General features: G+C 55.5%; 1 protein-coding gene across 2 annotated transcripts in view; it reads left to right on the forward strand.

The window, feature by feature from the left end:
* The first annotated feature begins 396 nt into the window (after positions 1–396).
* MSTO1 (misato mitochondrial distribution and morphology regulator 1) overlaps positions 397–20,368 on the forward strand; it is a 37,455-nt gene continuing 17,483 nt past the window's right edge. Inside the window, exons 1-10 of one of the 2 annotated variants that reach the window (XM_083166547.1) lie at positions 397–497; positions 571–664; positions 3,105–3,234; positions 3,306–3,378; positions 10,816–10,846; positions 17,630–17,666; positions 18,171–18,309; positions 19,617–19,734; positions 19,803–19,937; positions 20,011–20,163. In XM_083166547.1, coding sequence (XP_083022673.1) covers positions 581–664; positions 3,105–3,234; positions 3,306–3,378; positions 10,816–10,846; positions 17,630–17,666; positions 18,171–18,309; positions 19,617–19,734; positions 19,803–19,937; positions 20,011–20,163 — 900 coding nt within the window. In that variant the 5' untranslated portion in view covers positions 397–497; positions 571–580. Of the gene's footprint in view, positions 498–570; positions 665–3,104; positions 3,235–3,305; positions 3,379–10,815; positions 10,847–17,629; positions 17,667–18,170; positions 18,310–19,616; positions 19,735–19,802; positions 19,938–20,010; positions 20,164–20,368 lie in introns of those variants that run through there. The other variant, XM_083166549.1, reaches the window with a different exon arrangement.

Here is a 20,368-nt window from a genome sequence, read left to right on the forward strand (position 1 = left end):
AGGGATGGCCATCGAACATCGATGATTCAAAGTCATCATGGTACTTTTGCCATCGATGGGGGAGAACCAGATGGAACCATCGATGGAATAGCAAAACGATGTTTTTTTTTCAAAGTGCTGGGAGACGGAACATAGCTCCGCCCCCCGACACCCGCGAAGCCCCGCCCCCATATCGATGGTCATCCATTGCATTGTTAAGCATTATCGATGGCCAGTTGCAGAATTGCCATCGATGGCAAAGGTAACGATGGCCATCCCTAGGTCTGCCGGGTGCGAGGGGAGGTGGTAGAGAGAGGTGCGCGCGGCTGCCGGGTCGGGTGTGACGGGGAGGGAGAGGTGCGCGCGGCTGCCCGGTGTGACGGGGAGGGAGAGGTGCGCGCGGCTGCCGGGCGTGAAGGGGGTGTGTACCTGATATAACAACGCCACAACGTGCGCCTACTCCGCTGACTCCTCCCCTTGATGGCAGCCGCGGGTCACATGGGGTGACGTCATCAGAAGTACTGTAGCTCGCTAGGAAATAACATCTCTCCTCCGCCTAGTGCCTCTTCTGACCTCGGTGTTTCCTTACAGGTGAGCGCCCATGGCCGGTGTAGGCGGAGAGGTGCTGACTCTGCAGCTCGGCCATTATGCCAACTACGTGGGAGCTCACTGGTGGAACATGCAGGTAAATGAGGGAGGCGTGGTGTGAGGTGGGGCGGGGTAATGGTGTGGGGGGGATGTGGGGGCGCTGTGTGAGGTGGTGGGGGGGGCAGATGTGGGGGGGCTGTGTGAGGTGGGGGCGAGGTGAGGGGAGATGTGGGGGCGCTGTGTGAGGAGGGGGCGAGGTGAGAGGGGATGTGGGGGCGCTGTGTGAGGTGGGGGCGCTGTGTGAGGTGGAGGCGAGGTGAGGGGGGATGTGGGGGCGCTGTGTGAAGAGGGGGCGAGGTGAGAGGGGATGTGGGGGCGCTGTGTGAGGTGGGGGAATGGTGTGAGGGGAGATGTGGGGGCGCTGTGTGAGGCGGGGGAGTGGTGTGAGGCAGGGGAGTGGTGTGAGGGGAGATGTGGTGTGAGGGGAGATGTGGGGGCGTGGTGTGAGGGGAGATGTGGGGGCGTGGTGTGAGGGGAGATGTGGGGGCGTGGTGTGAGGGGAGATGTGGGGGCGTGGTGTGAGGGGAGATGTGGGGGCGTGGTGTGAGGGGAGATGTGGGGGCGTGGTGTGAGGGGAGATGTGGGGGCGTGGTGTGGGGGAGTGGTGTGAGGGGAGATGTGGGGGCGTGGTGTGAGTTGCGGGGGAGTGGTGTGAGGCGGGGGCGCTGTGTGAGGGGAGACGTGGGGGCGCTGTGTGAGGGGGGGGCGAGGTGAGAGGGGATGTGGGGGCGCTGTGTGAGGTGGGGGCGCTGTGTGAGGTGGAGGCGAGATGAGGGGGGATGTGGGGGCGCTGTGTGAGGAGGGGGCGAGGGGATGTGGGGGCGCTGTGTGAGGTGGGGGAATGGTGTGAGGGGAGATGTGGGGGCGCTGTGTGAGGCGGGGGAGTGGTGTGAGGGGAGATGTGGGGGAGTGGTGTGATGGGAGAGGCGGGGGAGTGGTGTGAGGGGAGATGTGGGGGCGCGGTGTGAGGCAGGGGAGTGGTGTGAGGGGAGATGTGGGGGCGTGGTGTGAGGGGAGATGTGGGGGCGTGGTGTGAGGGGAGATGTGGGGGCGTGGTGTGAGGGGAGATGTGGGGGCGGGGGAGTGGTGTGAGGGGAGATGTGGGGGCGTGGTGTGAGTTGCGGGGGAGTGGTGTGAGGCGGGGGCGCTGTGTGAGGGGAGACGTGGGGGCGCTGTGTGAGGGGAGACGTGGGGGCGCTGTGTGAGGGGAGATGTGGGGGCGCTGTGTGAGGGGAGGGGAGATGTGGGGGCGCGGTGTGAGACGGGGAAGTGTTGTGAGGGGAGATGTGGGTTGAGGGGGGCATGCATACCACCCAACATGACCCTCTCCAGGAGGGACACATTGCTCTGTTTCTGGACTTCTCCCTTAATTAATGATTGCCATCACCTGTGTTGAAGCACCTTTCTTATCAATTAACCTGTGTGAAACAGGTGATGGCAATCCTACATTATGAGGGAAGTCCAGGAACAGAGCATTGGGTCATGAGGGGAGATGTGGGGAGACATAGGGGTTTGGGGGCTCCGGGTGAGGGGAGAAGCGGGGTGCAGTGTGAGGGGAGATGTAGGGGCAAGGTGGGTACTATGTGAGGGGTTAAAGTAGTAATTACAGGATTACACGAGTTGGCAGCTAGGTGGTGTGAAGGGAGGGGCAGTTTGGGGGACAGTATCTGGATGGTGTAGAGCAGACATGTCCAACCTGTGGCCCTCCAGATGTGCTAAAACTACACATACCAGCATGCATTGCCATCATTCTAGCATTCCCTAATAGCCAAATTGTGGCAAGGCATGCTGGGATGTGTAGTTTTAGCACATCTGGAGGGCCGCAGGTTGGACATGCCTGGTGTAGAGGCTGAGGGAAGGGTGATGGTTGTATTGGGGAGCTGTGAGGTTTGGGGGGCAGTATCTGGATGGTGTAGAGGCTGAGGGAAGGGTGATGGTTGTATTGGGGAGCTGTGAGGTTTGGGGGGCAGTATCTGGACGGTGTGGTGGCTGAGGGAGGGGTGATGGTTGTATTGGGGAGCTGTGAGGTTTGGGGGGCAGTATCTGGATGGTGTAGAGGCTGTGAGAGGGGTGATGGTTGTATTGGTGGACTGTTTGAGGGTGGGGGGGTAGTAGCAGGCTGGTGTAGAGGCTGTGGGAGGGGTGATAATTGTATTGGGGGGGCTGTGTGAAGGTTGGGGGGGCAGTAGCTAGGTGGTGTGGAGGCTGTGGGAGGAGTGATGGTTGTATTGGGGAGCAATTGGAGGGGTGATAGTTGTATTGGGCAGCTGTTTGAGGGTTGGGGGCAGTAGCTGGGTGGTGTGGAGTCTGTGGGAGGGGTGATGGTTGTATTGGGGGCTGTGTGAGGGTTGGGGGGCAGTAGAAAAGGTGTGGGGCAGATTGTACTTCGGGTGGAATGCAGGCTCACTGGGGGTAGATGGCAGGTAAGTGTTCCAGGTGTCACAGGTAGATCACTTACGTGTGTTGCTCTTTCTCAGGAGGCGGCTTTGTCCCAGCGGTCAGATGGACAGGACCCGGAGATCTCCAGCGATGTCCTGTTCCGGCGTGGGATGACGCTACGTGGGCTGGAGACCTACATGCCGCGGCTCATTGTCCTGGATGTAAAAGGTGAGATGAGGGTTGGGAATGGTCTGGCGCTGTGATAATGGCTGATCCTCACACCTTTCCCTGTGCTGTAGGGAGTCTCCGCTCAGTGAGAGAAGGCGGCTGTCTGTATGAAGACCAGGAGACAAGGCACGACACTCCGGCATGGTGAGCAGGATAATATCCCCCAGTGCCCAGAGATGTTGGTGACTGGTATAGGCGAATAACAGTGACTGCGCCTGCTGGTATGTTTCCGCACTGCGCGTGCCCAGCATAGTACCACATGTCTAAGTGTTTCTCGCATAGAGTGTAAGCTCTCACGTGCAGGACCCTCTGTCCTCATGTGCCTTTTCCTCTCATAGAACATATATTTATTCTTCGGGACACGTCAGGGGCCACAGGCTTAACGCTGGGTAGTGGAGTGGGAGAGAGAGCATTCCAGCACCTAAGAGGTTAAACTTCTGCCTCCCATACAGACCAGGCTCCTCCTCTACCCCGCCTCCAGGCCATGCAGCTCATTGTTTTCAGTGCTGGCAGGAGCCAATATGCACTTTGCAGAGGGGCTTCTGTAAGCAGTCTTACTTCATTTTTATTTTTATTTCTCACATCTTATTTTGGTACTTGTTTCCTAGCACGGCGCCCATCGCATGCCTTTAATTAGTGGTATGCGATGGGACCCGATTTTCGTGTACTGTACAATTTTAATATCGCATGCCATTACAATGGCATGCAATGCGATTTCTAATTGTACAGGCACCCTGATGGGTGATTACTATGTTAAATGCACCCCCATTGTTAACGCCACCCCCCACTATCAACGCTAACCCGAAGCATGGTGAGCGCAACGAGCCTGCAAAGGGGCGGTGGTACACGTCCTCCGACCTTTTTATACCCCAACTATCCACGTCGGCGTGGAGTCGATTTTATATAGTGTGGCGAGCGCAGCGAACGGACGCGGAATACATGTGAAGTTATTCGCGTCCCCTTGCGGGGCTCGCCGAGCTTCGGGCTCGGTGACTCTCTGCGCTCGCCACACTATATAAAATCAACTCCACGTCGACGTGGATAGTGGGGGTATGAAAAGGTCGGAGGACGCGTACCGCCGCCCCTCGCGGGCTCACTGCACTCGCCACGCTTCGGGTTGCCGTTAATAGTGGCGGTGGCGTTAACAATGGGGTGCATATAACATACTAATCACCTATCAGGGTGCATGTACAATTAAATCATCGTTTTGATCGCATCACATGCGATCTGGTCGCATGCGATCGATGCGATCTGTCAGAAGATTAAAATCGTGGGCGCCGTGCTAGGAAACAAGTACCCTTATTTTTACACTGACTGTGGTCAGTGACAGTGTAGCGGTCTATTAGTCACCCATACTGCTGCTCCATCGTCTGGAGGCTGCAGCACCACACATCGGTGTGTGACCGCGGCCATTCCTGGGCAATCGTGAGACCAACAGCCGCAGCTGGGCACCGATTACAGCACTACCTGCTGGGAGCAGCCCGCCGCGGGGACCGCTGCACTAACAAGTGGATGGCTGTTCCACCACCCCTTCCCCACTATCCCTGCTATTTCACCAGCGCTGCATAAGGTCATCTTCCCTGGCGGCAATTTGTTAGCGGCTGGAGTGGGCTTCCCTGACACAGCCCCTCCCCGGGGACAGTAGAAAGGCATGCCCATACAGGTTCCCACCACTGATCCTGCCTGCCTGGCAGCACATGTAGAGCTTATCAGCCACCCGGTAATCCTTCACTGCCAGAGAGCCTGGGCCGGTCCTCCCTGTACCACAGGTTACCGAGTTCTGCTCCAGTCAGCCATAGCTGCTGCAGGAGCTGAGAGCCATTCTTGCATTATATGCCTTTGTCTACTTGCTGTGTATTGTGTACTGCAGTGATGGCTAACCTTGACACTCCAGCTGTTGTTGAACTACACATCCCAGCATGCCCTGCATCAGTTTTAGCATGGCCAAATAGTAACACTGATGCAGTGCATGCTGGGATGTGTAGTTCAACAACAGCTGGAGTGTCAAGGTTAGCCATCACTGGTGTACTTCATTAACATTATAACTGCCGGTACTTGTGTAGTTTCACGGCGCCACCTTACGCTATGCTGTCAGCGTAGTGTCCTTGCAGCAGCCCTGCGTAGTCAGCGTAGTGTCTCAGTCAGGCAGCGTAGTCACCGTTCTGTCCCCGGCACCCCTGACAAGCCTAGTGAGCGCCTCTCGTATAGCGCTGGTAACCGCCAGATCCCCTGCACTGGCGGACGCCGGTGGAGAGGCGATCATGCGGGTACCGGCAGAGAGGTGCTCCATCTGCCTGAGACACACGAGCATCTCATACGCTTGTGCGTCTCAGTAATTTGTGCGGCAGGGTACGGCAACCCTGCCGGTGTCCGCTTCAGGGTGACGGACAGGGTTAGGGGTTCGGAAGCCCGTGCGTCTCGTGCACAAAGGGGGAGGTGCGGCGCGTATCATGCACAAAAAAGGACGCATTTGCCAGTGATCCATGTTACTGGCAAATGCCTCCATTTCCAACCCCCACTATCCACGCCAGCCTGCTCATACCCCACTATCCACGTGAATCTTAGAAAGCGTGGCGAGCGGGCACCGAATACATGAAAAGTAATCCGCGTCCCCTCACGGGGCTCACTGCGTTTCGGCTCCTTTTTCGCGTTCGCTCGCCGCGCTTCGGGCTGACTTGGATAGTGGCAGTGTTTCAGGAACACATTCTCACCTGTCATGTCAGGCAGGTTAAAAATGGTCAATGGTTCCCACACAACGCTGACTGACTACACCAGTGGTGTCAAACTCATGGCCCTCCAGCTGTTGTGGAACTACACGTCCCAGCATGCCCTGCCACAGTTTTAGCAATCCATTATATAAAATCTGTGGCAGGGCATGCTGGGACATGTAGTTCCACAACATCTGGAGGGCCATGAGTTTGACTAGACTACGCTGACTGACTACGCTGTTTAAGCTCCGGTTAGGCGTGAATGTACACACAGTTGCAGACACAAGCTGACTAAGCTGGCTGCAGGGACACTACGCTGACTACGTAAGTGGTGCCGTGAAACTACACAAGTACCTTACTCCCTGTCAGAACTATATTGTGTTAGCTGTACCATATAGGCTGCCTGAATATTTCACTGCCTAAGCTTATACAGTTCCAGGTTATGCCTTTTAAAGGTAGATCCAATAGGACAGGGGCCCCAGCACTGCTGTTTTGTACATCCTGTAGTTCTTGCCTATACCCCCAGGACTATGGCCCTTACTCAGATCTGATCACAGTACAAATGTGTTCTCAAAATGGGCAAAACCGTGCTGCACTGCAGGTGGGGCAGATGTAACATGTGCAGAGAGAGTTACATTTGGGTGCGGTGTGTTGAAACTGTAATCTAAATTGCAGTGTAAAAATAATGCAGACGGTATTTACCCTGCACAGAAACAAAATAACTCACACAAATCTTAACTCTCTCTATACATGTTACATCTGCCCCACCTGCAGTGCACATGGTTTTGCCCATTTTGAGAACAAATTTATAGTGAAATCAGATCCGAATAAGGGCCAATGTCCAGGACGGCTTATGCGTAAGCTGCTACAATGCGCAAGCGCCGACCACAGCTTCAGCCTCCTCTCAGGAGCCTGCTTGGGCAACCTCACTCCTATGATGGTGCAGCTAGAAGATAGGCTGCTATAGAAGATAGGCTATGCTGCCCATTCCTGCCGCGTCCCTCAAAGTCCTAGCAGATAGGAAGTTGGAACACTTCCTGAAACTCATTTACACCACGGCCGCTGCAGCGGCTAGGGCTGCCCTGGCATTAGCCTGGGTAACTATGGCCTTAGTAAAATGGGCAACTACTTTTGCGTGCCTGTGGAAAACCTGCTGTCTACTATTGACATGGTACATCAGGCCACACTCTATTTGGGGGAGGCAGCACTTGATTCTGCCATCCTAACTTCCAGAGTGTCATCTTCGGCTGTTGGCTGCGCTCTTGGAAGGGGGACCCCAACTCTAAGAAGACTTTAGAAGCACTTCCCTTTGAGGGTCCCCTTTTGTTTGGGTCCGAGCTTGATAAAATGGTGGCAATAGTAGCAGCTTCTAAGGCAGCTTTCCTACCATCTGCCAGTGTTGCCTTAAAGTCCTTTCACTTCCAGGGCCGGGGTAGGGGACATGCCTTTTCAAGACCCCAACCGACCAGATCCTCCAAGCCCAAGGGTAAGCATCATTGGGCCACTAGGCACTCTGACCCTAAGCCAGAGGACAAACCCTCCGCATGATGGGGCTGGCCTCCAACTGGGCGATCCCGAGGTGGGAGGCAGTCTTTTGGGGTTTTCAGGCGTATGGATGGTATCCACAACATACGCATGGGTTCGGGATGTTGTCTCCCGAAGCTACTCCCTAACTTTTCGGCGTCGCCCTCCAAACGCATTATTTTCCACAAGTCCTCCAAAGGACTTGGGAAAAGTTTAGGGCTCTAGAACAGTCTATCCAGAAGCTCCTACAGTGAGGCATCATAGCCCTTATCCCTTTGGCTCAAAGAGGCTTGGGATTCTATGCCAGCCCTTTTCTAGTCAGGAAGCCCAACGGGTCATAACGTCCCTTGCTCAACATGCAAGTTCAAGATGGAAACATTACGATCCATAGTCTTGGCCCTACAACTGGGAGACTACATGGCTTCCCTGGACATCCAAGATGAGTATCTGCATATCTCCATCAGACCGGAACATCTGCATATCTCCATCAGACCGGAACATCAACAGTTTGTGCGGTTTGCACTGCACTACCATCAGATTCAGGCTCTGCCATTCGGACTGTCTACTGCCTTTCGGGTGTTTACAAAGGTCATGGCCATGATAGGCAGCAGACTTCACAACCAGGGTGTCCAGAGACTACCATATCTGGACGACCTGTTAATTCTGGCACAATCTGCAGAAGTTCTCCAGGACCATCTGACCACAGTGGTGATTGTCCTAGAACGTCACGGCTGGATCAGTTGACCTATGTCGTCTAAAATCCCAGCTTAGTCTATGATCCATCTTGGAGCCCGGTTAGATACAATACATCAAAGGATCTACCTGCCAGAGGAATGCCGCCAGGAACTACAGTCCCGCATGCCTGCATGAGGGTCCTAGGTTCAATGGTATCGACCTACGACATTTTGGAATATTCAAGGTTCCACTCCCGTCCCCTACAGCGGGAGATCCTCCCCAAGTGGTCGGAATCCTACCACAACATCCCGTCACAACCTTATCACCGGCTGTTCGTCTGTTGCTCTCCTGGTGGCTTCTAGACCAGAACCACAACAGTAAGGGGACCTTTTTAGAACCACCCGTGGACCCTTCTCACAATGGATGTCAGTCTCTGAGGGTGGGGTCAGTCACTTACTAAAGATCATTTCATGGCCTTTGGACCACCCTGGAAGCCCAGCTTTAGATCAATGTACTCGAACTGAGGGCAGTCTTCCAGGCCCTTTGCTTGGCGGAACCCTGGCTGGAAGGTCACTCAGTGCAGGTCCAGTCGGACAATGCACCGATGGTGGCTTATATCAACCACCAGGGCAGCACTCGCAGTCGGTCTGCCATGGCAAATACCTCCCGCATCTTTCGATGGGCGGAGAAGAAGATCCCTGCTCTCTCATCCCGGGAGTCCTCAATTGGGAAGTAGACTCCCTGAGCCGTCAGACTCTGGATGCCGGCGAATGGGCCCTCCATCCGGAGGTGTTCCAGATGCTGGTACAACGTGGGGCAGACCCGAGGTGAACTTGATGGCTTCCTGCCACAACCACAAGGTCACCCTGTATGGGTCCAGGTCTCGCATGATGGACACTCTGTAAGCCCCATGGACAATCGCTCTGATGTACGCCCCCCTGGAAGACTGTTTTCCTGTTGCCAATTGCTTTGGCCAGGAGAGTGTCTGACATGTCAGTCCTGTCCTGTAATTCTCCATTCCTGATCTTCCACACTGATCGGGCGTTTCTTTGCACCGTTCCTTCTTACCTTCCTAAGGTGGTGTCCAGGTTTCATGTCAATCAGAAGACTGTGGTTCCGGCCTTTTGAATACCGGATGCTCCTCCTGACCAGCATCTATGTGCACCACACTAAGGGCCTTATTCCAGTTCACTCTTTCTGACAAAATCCTTCTTAGATGGACAAAACCATGTGCACTGCAGGAGGGGCAGATGTAACTTGTGCAGAGAGAATTAGATTTGGGTGGGGTTTTACTTCAAAGTGAGATCTATATTGCATTGTGTAAAAATAAAGCAGCCAGTATTTACCCTGCACAGAAACTAAATAACTCACCCAAATCTAATTCTCTCGGCACATGTTACATCTGCCCCCCTGCATTGCACATGGTTTTGTCCATCTAAGAAGGATTTTGTCAGAGTGAACTAGAATAAGGCCCTAAGTCTCTTCACAAGTCTGACTCTCTTTTTGTGCTCTATGGGTTCCAAAGTGAGGTTGGCCTGCTACTAAGCAGAGGATTACTGGTTGGCTTAGATTTGTTATCATGCAGGCATTCTTGGGGAAACTCCCTCCCAGTTCCTGTGGGGGTATGGGCTCATTCCACTAGGTCTGTGGTGGCATCTTTGGTGTTAGGGCAGGTGCAACAGCAGAGCAACTTTTGCAAGGCGGCGACTTATTCGTCCGCCAGTACCTTTCTGCGCTTCTATGCGTTCAATACGTTTGCCTCCCAGAACTGGGCTTTTGGCAGGGGTGTACTGGCTGCTGCACAGGCGCTTTCCTACCCTTAGGTGGCAGCTTTAGGACATCTCGGTGTTAAGGTGCCCATACACTAGTAAGATTTATCTTCAGATCTGGCTGGTTGGAACAAAAACATGGTTATGGATGAGTGACAGTTTGTCAGTTTTTTTCAGCATTTCCAAGCAACTGTCATTTGCTCTCATCCATAACCATGTTTTTGTTCCATCCAGCCAGATCTGAAGATAAATCTGCGTGTGTATGGCCACCTTAAGCCCCTGACGTGTCCCAAGAAATTTAAAAGAGATTTGTCTAATCTGTTAAATTCTCAAAGGTTTGGTTACATAGTTCCCTGTTGGGTGTAATAATTTGTGTTCAGAATGTGTGGTGCTCCTCTTCCTTCTCTCTTCTCTCCTGCCTTGGCTTGTTAAAAACTGAGCTTCCAGGCCTGGAGGTGGGGTAGAGGAGGGGAGGAGCCTGGCTGTCTGGGAGGCAGAAGTTTAACCTCTTAGGTGCTGGAATGCTGACTCTCCCACTGCACTACCCAGCATTAGTCCTGTGGCCTCTGACATCCTCCAACAAAGAGATTTAACAGGAAAGACATAAGGTAAGACTGCTGTACAGGGCAAACGTAAGTCCTGTACAGCCGTCACTGTCGCCTGGTGATATATACACTCAGTGATCACACTACCTAGGCTATATACATCACTATCAGGTAATTAGTATAATACAGCCCCTATTGTGTCTGTATAAGAGTCCTGTACAGCGGTCACTGTCACCTGGTGATATATACACTCAGTGATCACACTACCTAGGCTATATACATCATGTGAATCGCCTGTACGTGGTGCATTGTGTGTGGTGTCTGCACAGTGGGTGACCAGCTGTTTTTTTTGTGTTTCAGGTCTGGGAATCTGAGCATACATCGGGAAGAGGTGAGAGGTCCGGTATCTGGTACCCTGGGATATGGAGCCAAGGAGTGACTAGAAGGGAACCAGTAAGGTGTTTGGGGCACACTTAGAAATGATAGAAAAGGGATGTATAGAGTATAGGACTTGGCTGCGTGTGATTTACAAGTATGACATAATAAGACAGACATAAGTGGGCAATCTGGACAATTATCCCAAATCTTTGGTCACATAAGTGAAAATGTTTTTTTTATTTTTCTTACCTTAACCAAAAATCACTAATAGTAAATGCACAATATTGTCCATATATATTAGAGGTATTGACCCGATTCTGGGAGAAATCGGATTAGCCGACACAGGACACACATATATTATTATGTAATTATGCTGCAATAGTTTCTACAGAAATCTATTATTGATTTTTTTTTTTTGTTAAGGTAGGAAAAATAACATTTTCCCTTATGTGACCAACTATTAGCCAAGATTTGGGATAATTGTCCAGATTGCTGACTTATGTCTGTCTTATTATGTCATACATCACACTCAGCCAAGTCCTGTACTCTATACATCCCTTTTCTATCATTTCTACGTGTGCCCCAAACACCTTACTGGTTCCCTTCTGTCACTCCTTGGCTCACCCCCTGTTACTGACCTTTGGGAGCACCGCCAACCAAACGCTGCAAGGAATTACTACTACTGCAGTTCTCATGTTGGTTCATTCTATGAAAATGCTCATTTAAATCTATTGCCAGAGCCATCTCTCCGGCTTGTGGGGTGTAGCTGTGAGGGTGACTGTCTGGGCTGGGGGGCGCTGTTTGTGACGTGGAGCTGTGACTAACCATCTCTCTGGCCTGTGGGGTGTTGCTGTGAGGGTGACTGTCTGGGCTGGGGGCGCTGTATGTGACGTGGAGCAGTGACTAACCATCTCTCCGTCCTGTGGGGTGTAGCTGTGAGGGTGACTGTCGGTGCTGGGGGTGCTGTATGTGACATGGTAGTGACTAACCATCTCTCCATCCTGTGGGGTGTAGCTGTGAGGGTTACTGTCTGGGCTGGGGGGCGCTGTATGTGACGTGGAGCTGTGACTAACCATATCTCTGGCCTGTGGGGTGTAGCTGTGAGGGTGACTGTCTGGGCTGGGGGCGCTGTATGTGACGTGGAGCTGTGACTAACCATCTCTCCATCCTGTGGGGTGTAGCTGTGAGGGTGACTGTCTGGGCTGGGGGCGCTGTATGTGACGTGGAGCTGTGACTAACCATCTCTCTGTCCTGTGGGGTGTAGCTGTGAGGGTGACTGTCTGGGCTGGGGGCGCTGTATGTGACGTGGAGCTGTGACTAACCATCTCTCTGGCCTGTGGGGTGTAGCTGTGAGGGTGACTGTCTGGGCTGGGGGGCGCTGTATGTGACGGGGAACAGTGACTAACCATCTCTCCGGCCTGTGGGGTGTAGCTGTGAGGGTGACTGTCTGGGCTGGGGGCGCTGTATGTGACGTGGAGCTGTGACTAACCATCTCTCCATCCTGTGGGGTGTAGCTGTGAGGGTGACTGTCTGGGCTGGGGGCGCTGTATGTGATTAACCATCTCTCAGTCTTGTGGGGTGTAGCTGTGAGGGTGACTGTCTGGGCTGGGGGCGCTGTATGTGACGTGGAGCAGTGATTAACCATCTCTCTGGCCTGTGGGGTGTAGCTGTGAGGGTGACTGTTGGGGCTGGAGGCGCTGTATGTGACGTGGAGCAGTAACTAACCATCTCTCCGGCCTGTGGGGTGTAGCTGTGAGGGTGACTGTCTGGGCTGGGGGCGCTGTATGTGACGTGGAGCAGTGACTAACCATCTCTCTGGCCTGTGGGGTGTAGCTGTGAGGGTGACTATTGGGGCTGGGGATGCTGTATGTGACGTGGAGCAGTGACTAACCATCTCTCCGGCCTGTGGGGTGTAGCTGTGAGGGTACTGTCTGGGCTGGGGGCGCTGTATGTGACAGGGAACAGTGACTAACCATCTCTCTGGCCTGTGGGGTGTAGCTGTGAGGGTGACTATTGGGGCTGGGGGGCGCTGTATGTGACGGGGAACAGTGACTAACCATCTCTCCGGCCTGTGGGGTGTAGCTGTGAGGGTGACTGTCTGGGCTGGGGGCGCTGTATGTGACGTGGAGCAGTGACTAACCATCTCTCCGTCCTGTGGGGTGTAGCTGTGAGGGTGACTGTCGGTGCTGGGGGTGCTGTATTTGACATGGTAGTGACTAACCATCTCTCTGGCCTGTGGGGTGTAGCTGTGAGGGTGACTGTCGGTGCTGGGGGTGCTATATGTGACATGGTAGTGACTAACCATCTCTCCGTCCTGTGGGGTGTAGCTGTGAGGGTGACTGTCGGTGCTGGGGGCGCTGTATGTGACGTGGAGCAGTGACTAACCATCTCTCTGGCCTGTGGGGTGTAACTGTGAGGGTGACTGTCTGTCTGGGCTGGGGGCGCTGTATGTGATGTGGAGCAGTGACTAACCATCTCTCTGGCCTGTGGGGTGTAGCTGTGAGGGTGACTGTCTGGGCCGGGGGCGCTGTATGTGACGTGGAACAGTGACTAACCATCTCTCCGTCCTGTGGGGTGTAGCTGTGAGGGTGACTATTGGGGCTGGGGATGCTGTATGTGACGTGGAGCAGTGACTAACCATCTCTCCGGCCTGTGGGGTGTAGCTGTGAGGGTACTGTCTGGGCTGGGGGCGCTGTATGTGACAGGGAACAGTGACTAACCATCTCTCTGGCCTGTGGGGTGTAGCTGTGAGGGTGACTATTGGGGCTGGGGGGCGCTGTATGTGACGGGGAACAGTGACTAACCATCTCTCCGGCCTGTGGGGTGTAGCTGTGAGGGTGACTGTCTGGGCTGGGGGCGCTGTATGTGACGTGGAGCAGTGACTAACCATCTCTCCGTCCTGTGGGGTGTAGCTGTGAGGGTGACTGTCGGTGCTGGGGGTGCTGTATTTGACATGGTAGTGACTAACCATCTCTCTGGCCTGTGGGGTGTAGCTGTGAGGGTGACTGTCGGTGCTGGGGGTGCTATATGTGACATGGTAGTGACTAACCATCTCTCCGTCCTGTGGGGTGTAGCTGTGAGGGTGACTGTCGGTGCTGGGGGCGCTGTATGTGACGTGGAGCAGTGACTAACCATCTCTCTGGCCTGTGGGGTGTAACTGTGAGGGTGACTGTCTGTCTGGGCTGGGGGCGCTGTATGTGATGTGGAGCAGTGACTAACCATCTCTCTGGCCTGTGGGGTGTAGCTGTGAGGGTGACTGTCTGGGCCGGGGGCGCTGTATGTGACGTGGAACAGTGACTAACCATCTCTCCGGCCTGTGGGGTGTAGCTGTGAGGGTACTGTCTGGGCTGGGGGCGCTGTATGTGACAGGGAACAGTGACTAACCATCTCTCTGGCCTGTGGGGTGTAGCTGTGAGGGTGACTATTGGGGCTGGGGGGCGCTGTATGTGACGGGGAACAGTGACTAACCATCTCTCCGGCCTGTGGGGTGTAGCTGTGAGGGTGACTGTGTGGGCTGGGGGCGCTGTATGTGACGTGGAGCAGTGACTAACCATCTCTCCGTCCTGTGGGGTGTAGCTGTGAGGGTGACTGTCGGTGCTGGGGGTGCTGTATTTGACATGGTAGTGACTAACCATCTCTCTGGCCTGTGGGGTGTAGCTGTGAGGGTGACTGTCGGTGCTGGGGGTGCTATATGTGACATGGTAGTGACTAACCATCTCTCCGTCCTGTGGGGTGTAGCTGTGAGGGTGACTGTCGGTGCTGGGGGCGCTGTATGTGACGTGGAGCAGTGACTAACCATCTCTCTGGCCTGTGGGGTGTAACTGTGAGGGTGACTGTCTGTCTGGGCTGGGGGCGCTGTATGTGATGTGGAGCAGTGACTAACCATCTCTCTGGCCTGTGGGGTGTAGCTGTGAGGGTGACTGACTGGGCCGGGGGCGCTGTATGTGACGTGGAACAGTGACTAACCATCTCTCCGGCCTGTGGGGTGTAGCTGTGAGGGTACTGTCTGGGCTGGGGGCGCTGTATGTGACAGGGAACAGTGACTAACCATCTCTCTGGCCTGTGGGGTGTAGCTGTGAGGGTGACTATTGGGGCTGGGGGGCGCTGTATGTGACGGGGAACAGTGACTAACCATCTCTCCGGCCTGTGGGGTGTAGCTGTGAGGGTGACTGTCTGGGCTGGGGGCGCTGTATGTGACGTGGAGCAGTGACTAACCATCTCTCCGTCCTGTGGGGTGTAGCTGTGAGGGTGACTGTCGGTGCTGGGGGTGCTGTATTTGACATGGTAGTGACTAACCATCTCTCTGGCCTGTGGGGTGTAGCTGTGAGGGTGACTGTCGGTGCTGGGGGTGCTATATGTGACATGGTAGTGACTAACCATCTCTCCGTCCTGTGGGGTGTAGCTGTGAGGGTGACTGTCGGTGCTGGGGGCGCTGTATGTGACGTGGAGCAGTGACTAACCATCTCTCTGGCCTGTGGGGTGTAACTGTGAGGGTGACTGTCTGTCTGGGCTGGGGTGCTGTATGTGATGTGGAGCAGTGACTAACCATCTCTCCGGCCTGTGGGGTGTAGCTGTGAGGGTACTGTCTGGGCTGGGGGCGCTGTATGTGACAGGGAACAGTGACTAACCATCTCTCTGGCCTGTGGGGTGTAGCTGTGAGGGTGACTATTGGGGCTGGGGGGCGCTGTATGTGACGGGGAACAGTGACTAACCATCTCTCCGGCCTGTGGGGTGTAGCTGTGAGGGTGACTGTCTGGGCTGGGGGCGCTGTATGTGACGTGGAGCAGTGACTAACCATCTCTCCGTCCTGTGGGGTGTAGCTGTGAGGGTGACTGTCGGTGCTGGGGGTGCTGTATTTGACATGGTAGTGACTAACCATCTCTCTGGCCTGTGGGGTGTAGCTGTGAGGGTGACTGTCTGGGCCGGGGGCGCTGTATGTGACGTGGAGCAGTGACTAACCATCTCTCCGGCCTGTGGGGTGTAGCTGTGAGGGTACTGTCTGGGCTGGGGGCGCTGTATGTGACAGGGAACAGTGACTAACCATCTCTCTGGCCTGTGGGGTGTAGCTGTGAGGGTGACTATTGGGGCTGGGGGGCGCTGTATGTGACGGGGAACAGTGACTAACCATCTCTCCGGCCTGTGGGGTGTAGCTGTGAGGGTGACTGTCTGGGCTGGGGGCGCTGTATGTGACGTGGAGCAGTGACTAACCATCTCTCCGTCCTGTGGGGTGTAGCTGTGAGGGTGACTGTCGGTGCTGGGGGTGCTGTATTTGACATGGTAGTGACTAACCATCTCTCTGGCCTGTGGGGTGTAGCTGTGAGGGTGACTGTCGGTGCTGGGGGTGCTATATGTGACATGGTAGTGACTAACCATCTCTCCGTCCTGTGGGGTGTAGCTGTGAGGGTGACTGTCGGTGCTGGGGGCGCTGTATGTGATGTGGAGCAGTGACTAACCATCTCTCTGGCCTGTGGGGTGTAGCTGTGAGGGTGACTGTCTGGGCCGGGGGCGCTGTATGTGACGTGGAACAGTGACTAACCATCTCTCCGTCCTGTGGGGTGTAGCTGTGAGGGTGACTATTGGGGCTGGGGATGCTGTATGTGACGTGGAGCAGTGACTAACCATCTCTCCGGCCTGTGGGGTGTAGCTGTGAGGGTACTGTCTGGGCTGGGGGCGCTGTATGTGACAGGGAACAGTGACTAACCATCTCTCTGGCCTGTGGGGTGTAGCTGTGAGGGTGACTATTGGGGCTGGGGGGCGCTGTATGTGACGGGGAACAGTGACTAACCATCTCTCCGGCCTGTGGGGTGTAGCTGTGAGGGTGACTGTCTGGGCTGGGGGCGCTGTATGTGACGTGGAGCAGTGACTAACCATCTCTCCGTCCTGTGGGGTGTAGCTGTGAGGGTGACTGTCGGTGCTGGGGGTGCTGTATTTGACATGGTAGTGACTAACCATCTCTCTGGCCTGTGGGGTGTAGCTGTGAGGGTGACTGTCTGGGCTGGGGGCGCTGTATGTGACGTGGAGCAGTGACTAACCATCTCTCCGTCCTGTGGGGTGTAGCTGTGAGGGTGACTGTCGGTGCTGGGGGTGCTGTATTTGACATGGTAGTGACTAACCATCTCTCTCGCCTGTGGGGTGTAGCTGTGAGGGTGACTGTCGGTGCTGGGGGTGCTATATGTGACATGGTAGTGACTAACCATCTCTCCGTCCTGTGGGGTGTAGCTGTGAGGGTGACTGTCGGTGCTGGGGGCGCTGTATGTGACGTGGAGCAGTGACTAACCATCTCTCTGGCCTGTGGGGTGTAACTGTGAGGGTGACTGTCTGTCTGGGCTGGGGGCGCTGTATGTGATGTGGAGCAGTGACTAACCATCTCTCTGGCCTGTGGGGTGTAGCTGTGAGGGTGACTGTCTGGGCCGGGGGCGCTGTATGTGACGTGGAACAGTGACTAACCATCTCTCCGTCCTGTGGGGTGTAGCTGTGAGGGTGACTGTCGGTGCTGGGGGCGCTGTATGTGACGTGGAGCAGTGACTAACCATCTCTCTGGCCTGTGGGGTGTAGCTGTGAGGGTGACTGTCTGTCTGGGCTGGGGGCGCTGTATGTGACGTGGAGCAGTGACTAACCATTTCTCCGTTCTGTGGGGTGTAGCTGTGAGGGTGACTGTCGGTGCTGGGGGCACTGTATGTATCTCTCTGAGGCTTTAAGGTGATCTATTCCTAATTGGGTGGGAGGTGGCTGGTTTGGGGAAGGTGGGGTTCACATATATGTACCTATAGTAATATGATCTACAATTCATTATTAGGGAGACACGCAAGTGGGAGGAAACTGCGATGGCGGAGGTGGGTGTATCCAAGAACTAAAATCATGATTGTCATTCCCTGATGCCGTGTGGGTGTATGGATGTAGGTGGGGCTAGGAGGGTGGTCGTAGGGTGAGTGGCAGGAATGTAGGTGAGGCCTGGGAGGGGGAGTGTCAGGGATGTAGGTGAGGCTGGGAGGGCGGTTGGAGGGGGAGTAGCAGGGATGTAGGTGTGGCTGGAAGGGCGGTCGGAGGGGGAGTGGCAGGGTTGTAGGTGAGGCTGGAAGGACGGTTGGAGGGGGAGCAAAAGGGATGTAGGTGTGGCTGGAAGGGCGGTTGGAGGGGGAGTAGCAGGGATGTAGGTGTGGCTGGAAGGGTGGTTGGAGGGGGAGTAGCAGGGATGTAGGTAAGGCTGGAAGGGTAGTTGGAGGGGCAGTGGCAGGGTTGTAGGTGAGGCTGGGAGGGAGGTGGGCCAGGATGTAGCTGAGGCTGGGAGCGAGGGGCCTGTTATATAACTATGTCATTTCTTTTTTTTTTTTTTGCAGAAATTGTCGGAGAACAGTTGGTCCAAACAAATAGCGATAGAAGCAGAGATTTGGGAAGTAAGGGAGACTGGTCTGACTATTTGCAGACTCAACTTCACCCTAAATCTTTGTGTATCCTGAGCCATCACAGCCAGGGTGGGTGAGTTGGCGTAGAAGGCAATATGTAATGGTCTTTGTTTGGGATAGATGGTTCAATGAAATAACCATAGCTGACGTAAAATACTTATGTCGTCTTGGTCAACCGGGGATTCGGCACGCCTGCGTGACACCCGGGGGTGCGGCCGGTAGGCCTGCGTGACGCAAGCGACACCTGGGGGTGCGGCCGGTAGGCCTGCGTGACGCGAGCATCACCCAGGGGTGCGGCCGGTAGGCCTGCGTGACGTGAGCATCACCCAGGGGTGCGGCCGGTAGGCCTGCGTGACGTGAGCATCACCCAGGGGTGCGGCCGGTAGGCCTGCGTGACGTGAGCATCACCCAGGGGTGCGGCCGGTAGGCCTGCGTGACGTGAGCATCACCCAGGGGTGTGGCCGGTAGGCCTGCTTGACGTGAGCATCACCCAGGGGTGCGGCCGGTAGGCCTGCTTGACGTGAGCGACACCCGGGGGAGAGGCAGTTAGGCCTGCGTGACGTGAGCGACACCCGGGGGTGTGGCCGGTAGGCCGGGTGACGTGAGCGACACCCGGGGGTGTGGCCGGAAGGCCTGCATGTCGTGAGAAACACCCGGGGGTGCGACTGGTAGGGGGTGTGGCCAGTAGGCCTGCGTGACGTGAGCGACACCCGGGGGGTGAGGTTGGTAGGCCTGCGTGACGTCCGGTACACCCATGGGTACGGCTGGTAGGGGGTGTGGCCAGTAGGCCTGCGTGACGTGCGCTTTACCCAGGGGTGTGGCTGGTAGGCCTGTCTGATATGAGCGACACCTGGGGGTGAGGCTGGTTGGCCATGTGATGGAAGCAACACGCGGGGGTGAGGTTGGTAGGCTGTGTGACACCTTGGGGTGTGGCCAGTAGGCCTGCGTGATATCCGGTACACCCTGGGGTGCGGCTGGTAGGGGGTGTGGCCGGTAGGCCTGTGTGACTTTAGCATCACTCGGGGGTGAGGCTGGTTGGCCATGTGACTGAAGCAACACGCGGGGGTGAGTTTGGTAGGCTGTGTGACTCCTTGGGGTGAGGCTGGTAGGCCTGCGTGACGTCCGGTACACCCAGGGGTGTGGACGGCAGGCTTGCGTGACGTCCGGTACACCCAGGGGTGCGGCTGGTAGGGGGTGTGGCTGGTAGGCCTGTGTGATGCGAGCGACACCTGGGGGTGAGGCTGGTTGGCCATGTGATGGAAGGAACACGCGGGGGTGAGGTTGGTAGGCTGTGTGACGCGAGCGACACCTGGGGGTGAGGCTGGTAGGCCGTGTGACGTCCGTGACACCCGTGGTGATATGCCGTTTCCTCCGCCGTAGGCCTGCAGAGGGCCTGGAGACTTACAGCCAGGGTGAAGCACTATTCCGAGCATCCTCACAGCTGGATGAGGTAGAGGACCGGCTGCATTTCTTTACTGAGGAGTGTGACTACTTACAGGTGAGTGGCTGGTGGCAGAGGCAGGTAGGTGACCCCCAGCAATGTTATGATCATGTTTCTCTTTGCAGGGTTTCCAGATCCTATGTGACCTCCATAGTGGCTTCTCCGGAGCTGGGGTTAAGGTGGCGGAGCTGTTGCACGACGAGTTCCATGGCCGTGCCATTCTGAGCTTTGCCACCTATCCTGTACCCGCCGCAGAGAGGGTGAGTGCTGGGTTCGGGCAGGGTGCAATAATCTGCGTTGTGTGTTCTAATATTAGTCTTCTCTCTGTGGCAGACCCTACACCAGGGCATGTACCAGCTGATGAACTGTATCCTGGCAATACCGCCACTCAGCAACCACAGCTCCATACTCTGCCCTCTGACTGTAAATTCCAGCTTAGGACGGAGACCAGGCCTCCCAGCTGCATTTCCTCACCTATTGTATGATGTAAGTCACGTGTGTGTGTAATCACCGGCACACACAATGTCATGCCTAGTGTTCTTCCTACCACTACTGTCTGTCATACACCCCTGTCATCTGCCCTCCTCACTCTGTTGCTCCCTTGTCCTTTACCCTCCTCGCTCTGCTGCCTCCTTCTCCTCTGCCCTCCTCGCTCTGCTGCCCCCTTGTCCTTCACCCTCCTCGCTCTGCT

Source organism: Crinia signifera, chromosome 12 (genome assembly GCF_055691185.1).
Source record: "Crinia signifera chromosome 12, ASM5569118v1, whole genome shotgun sequence".
NCBI classification, from domain to species: Eukaryota; Metazoa; Chordata; class Amphibia; order Anura; family Myobatrachidae; genus Crinia; species Crinia signifera.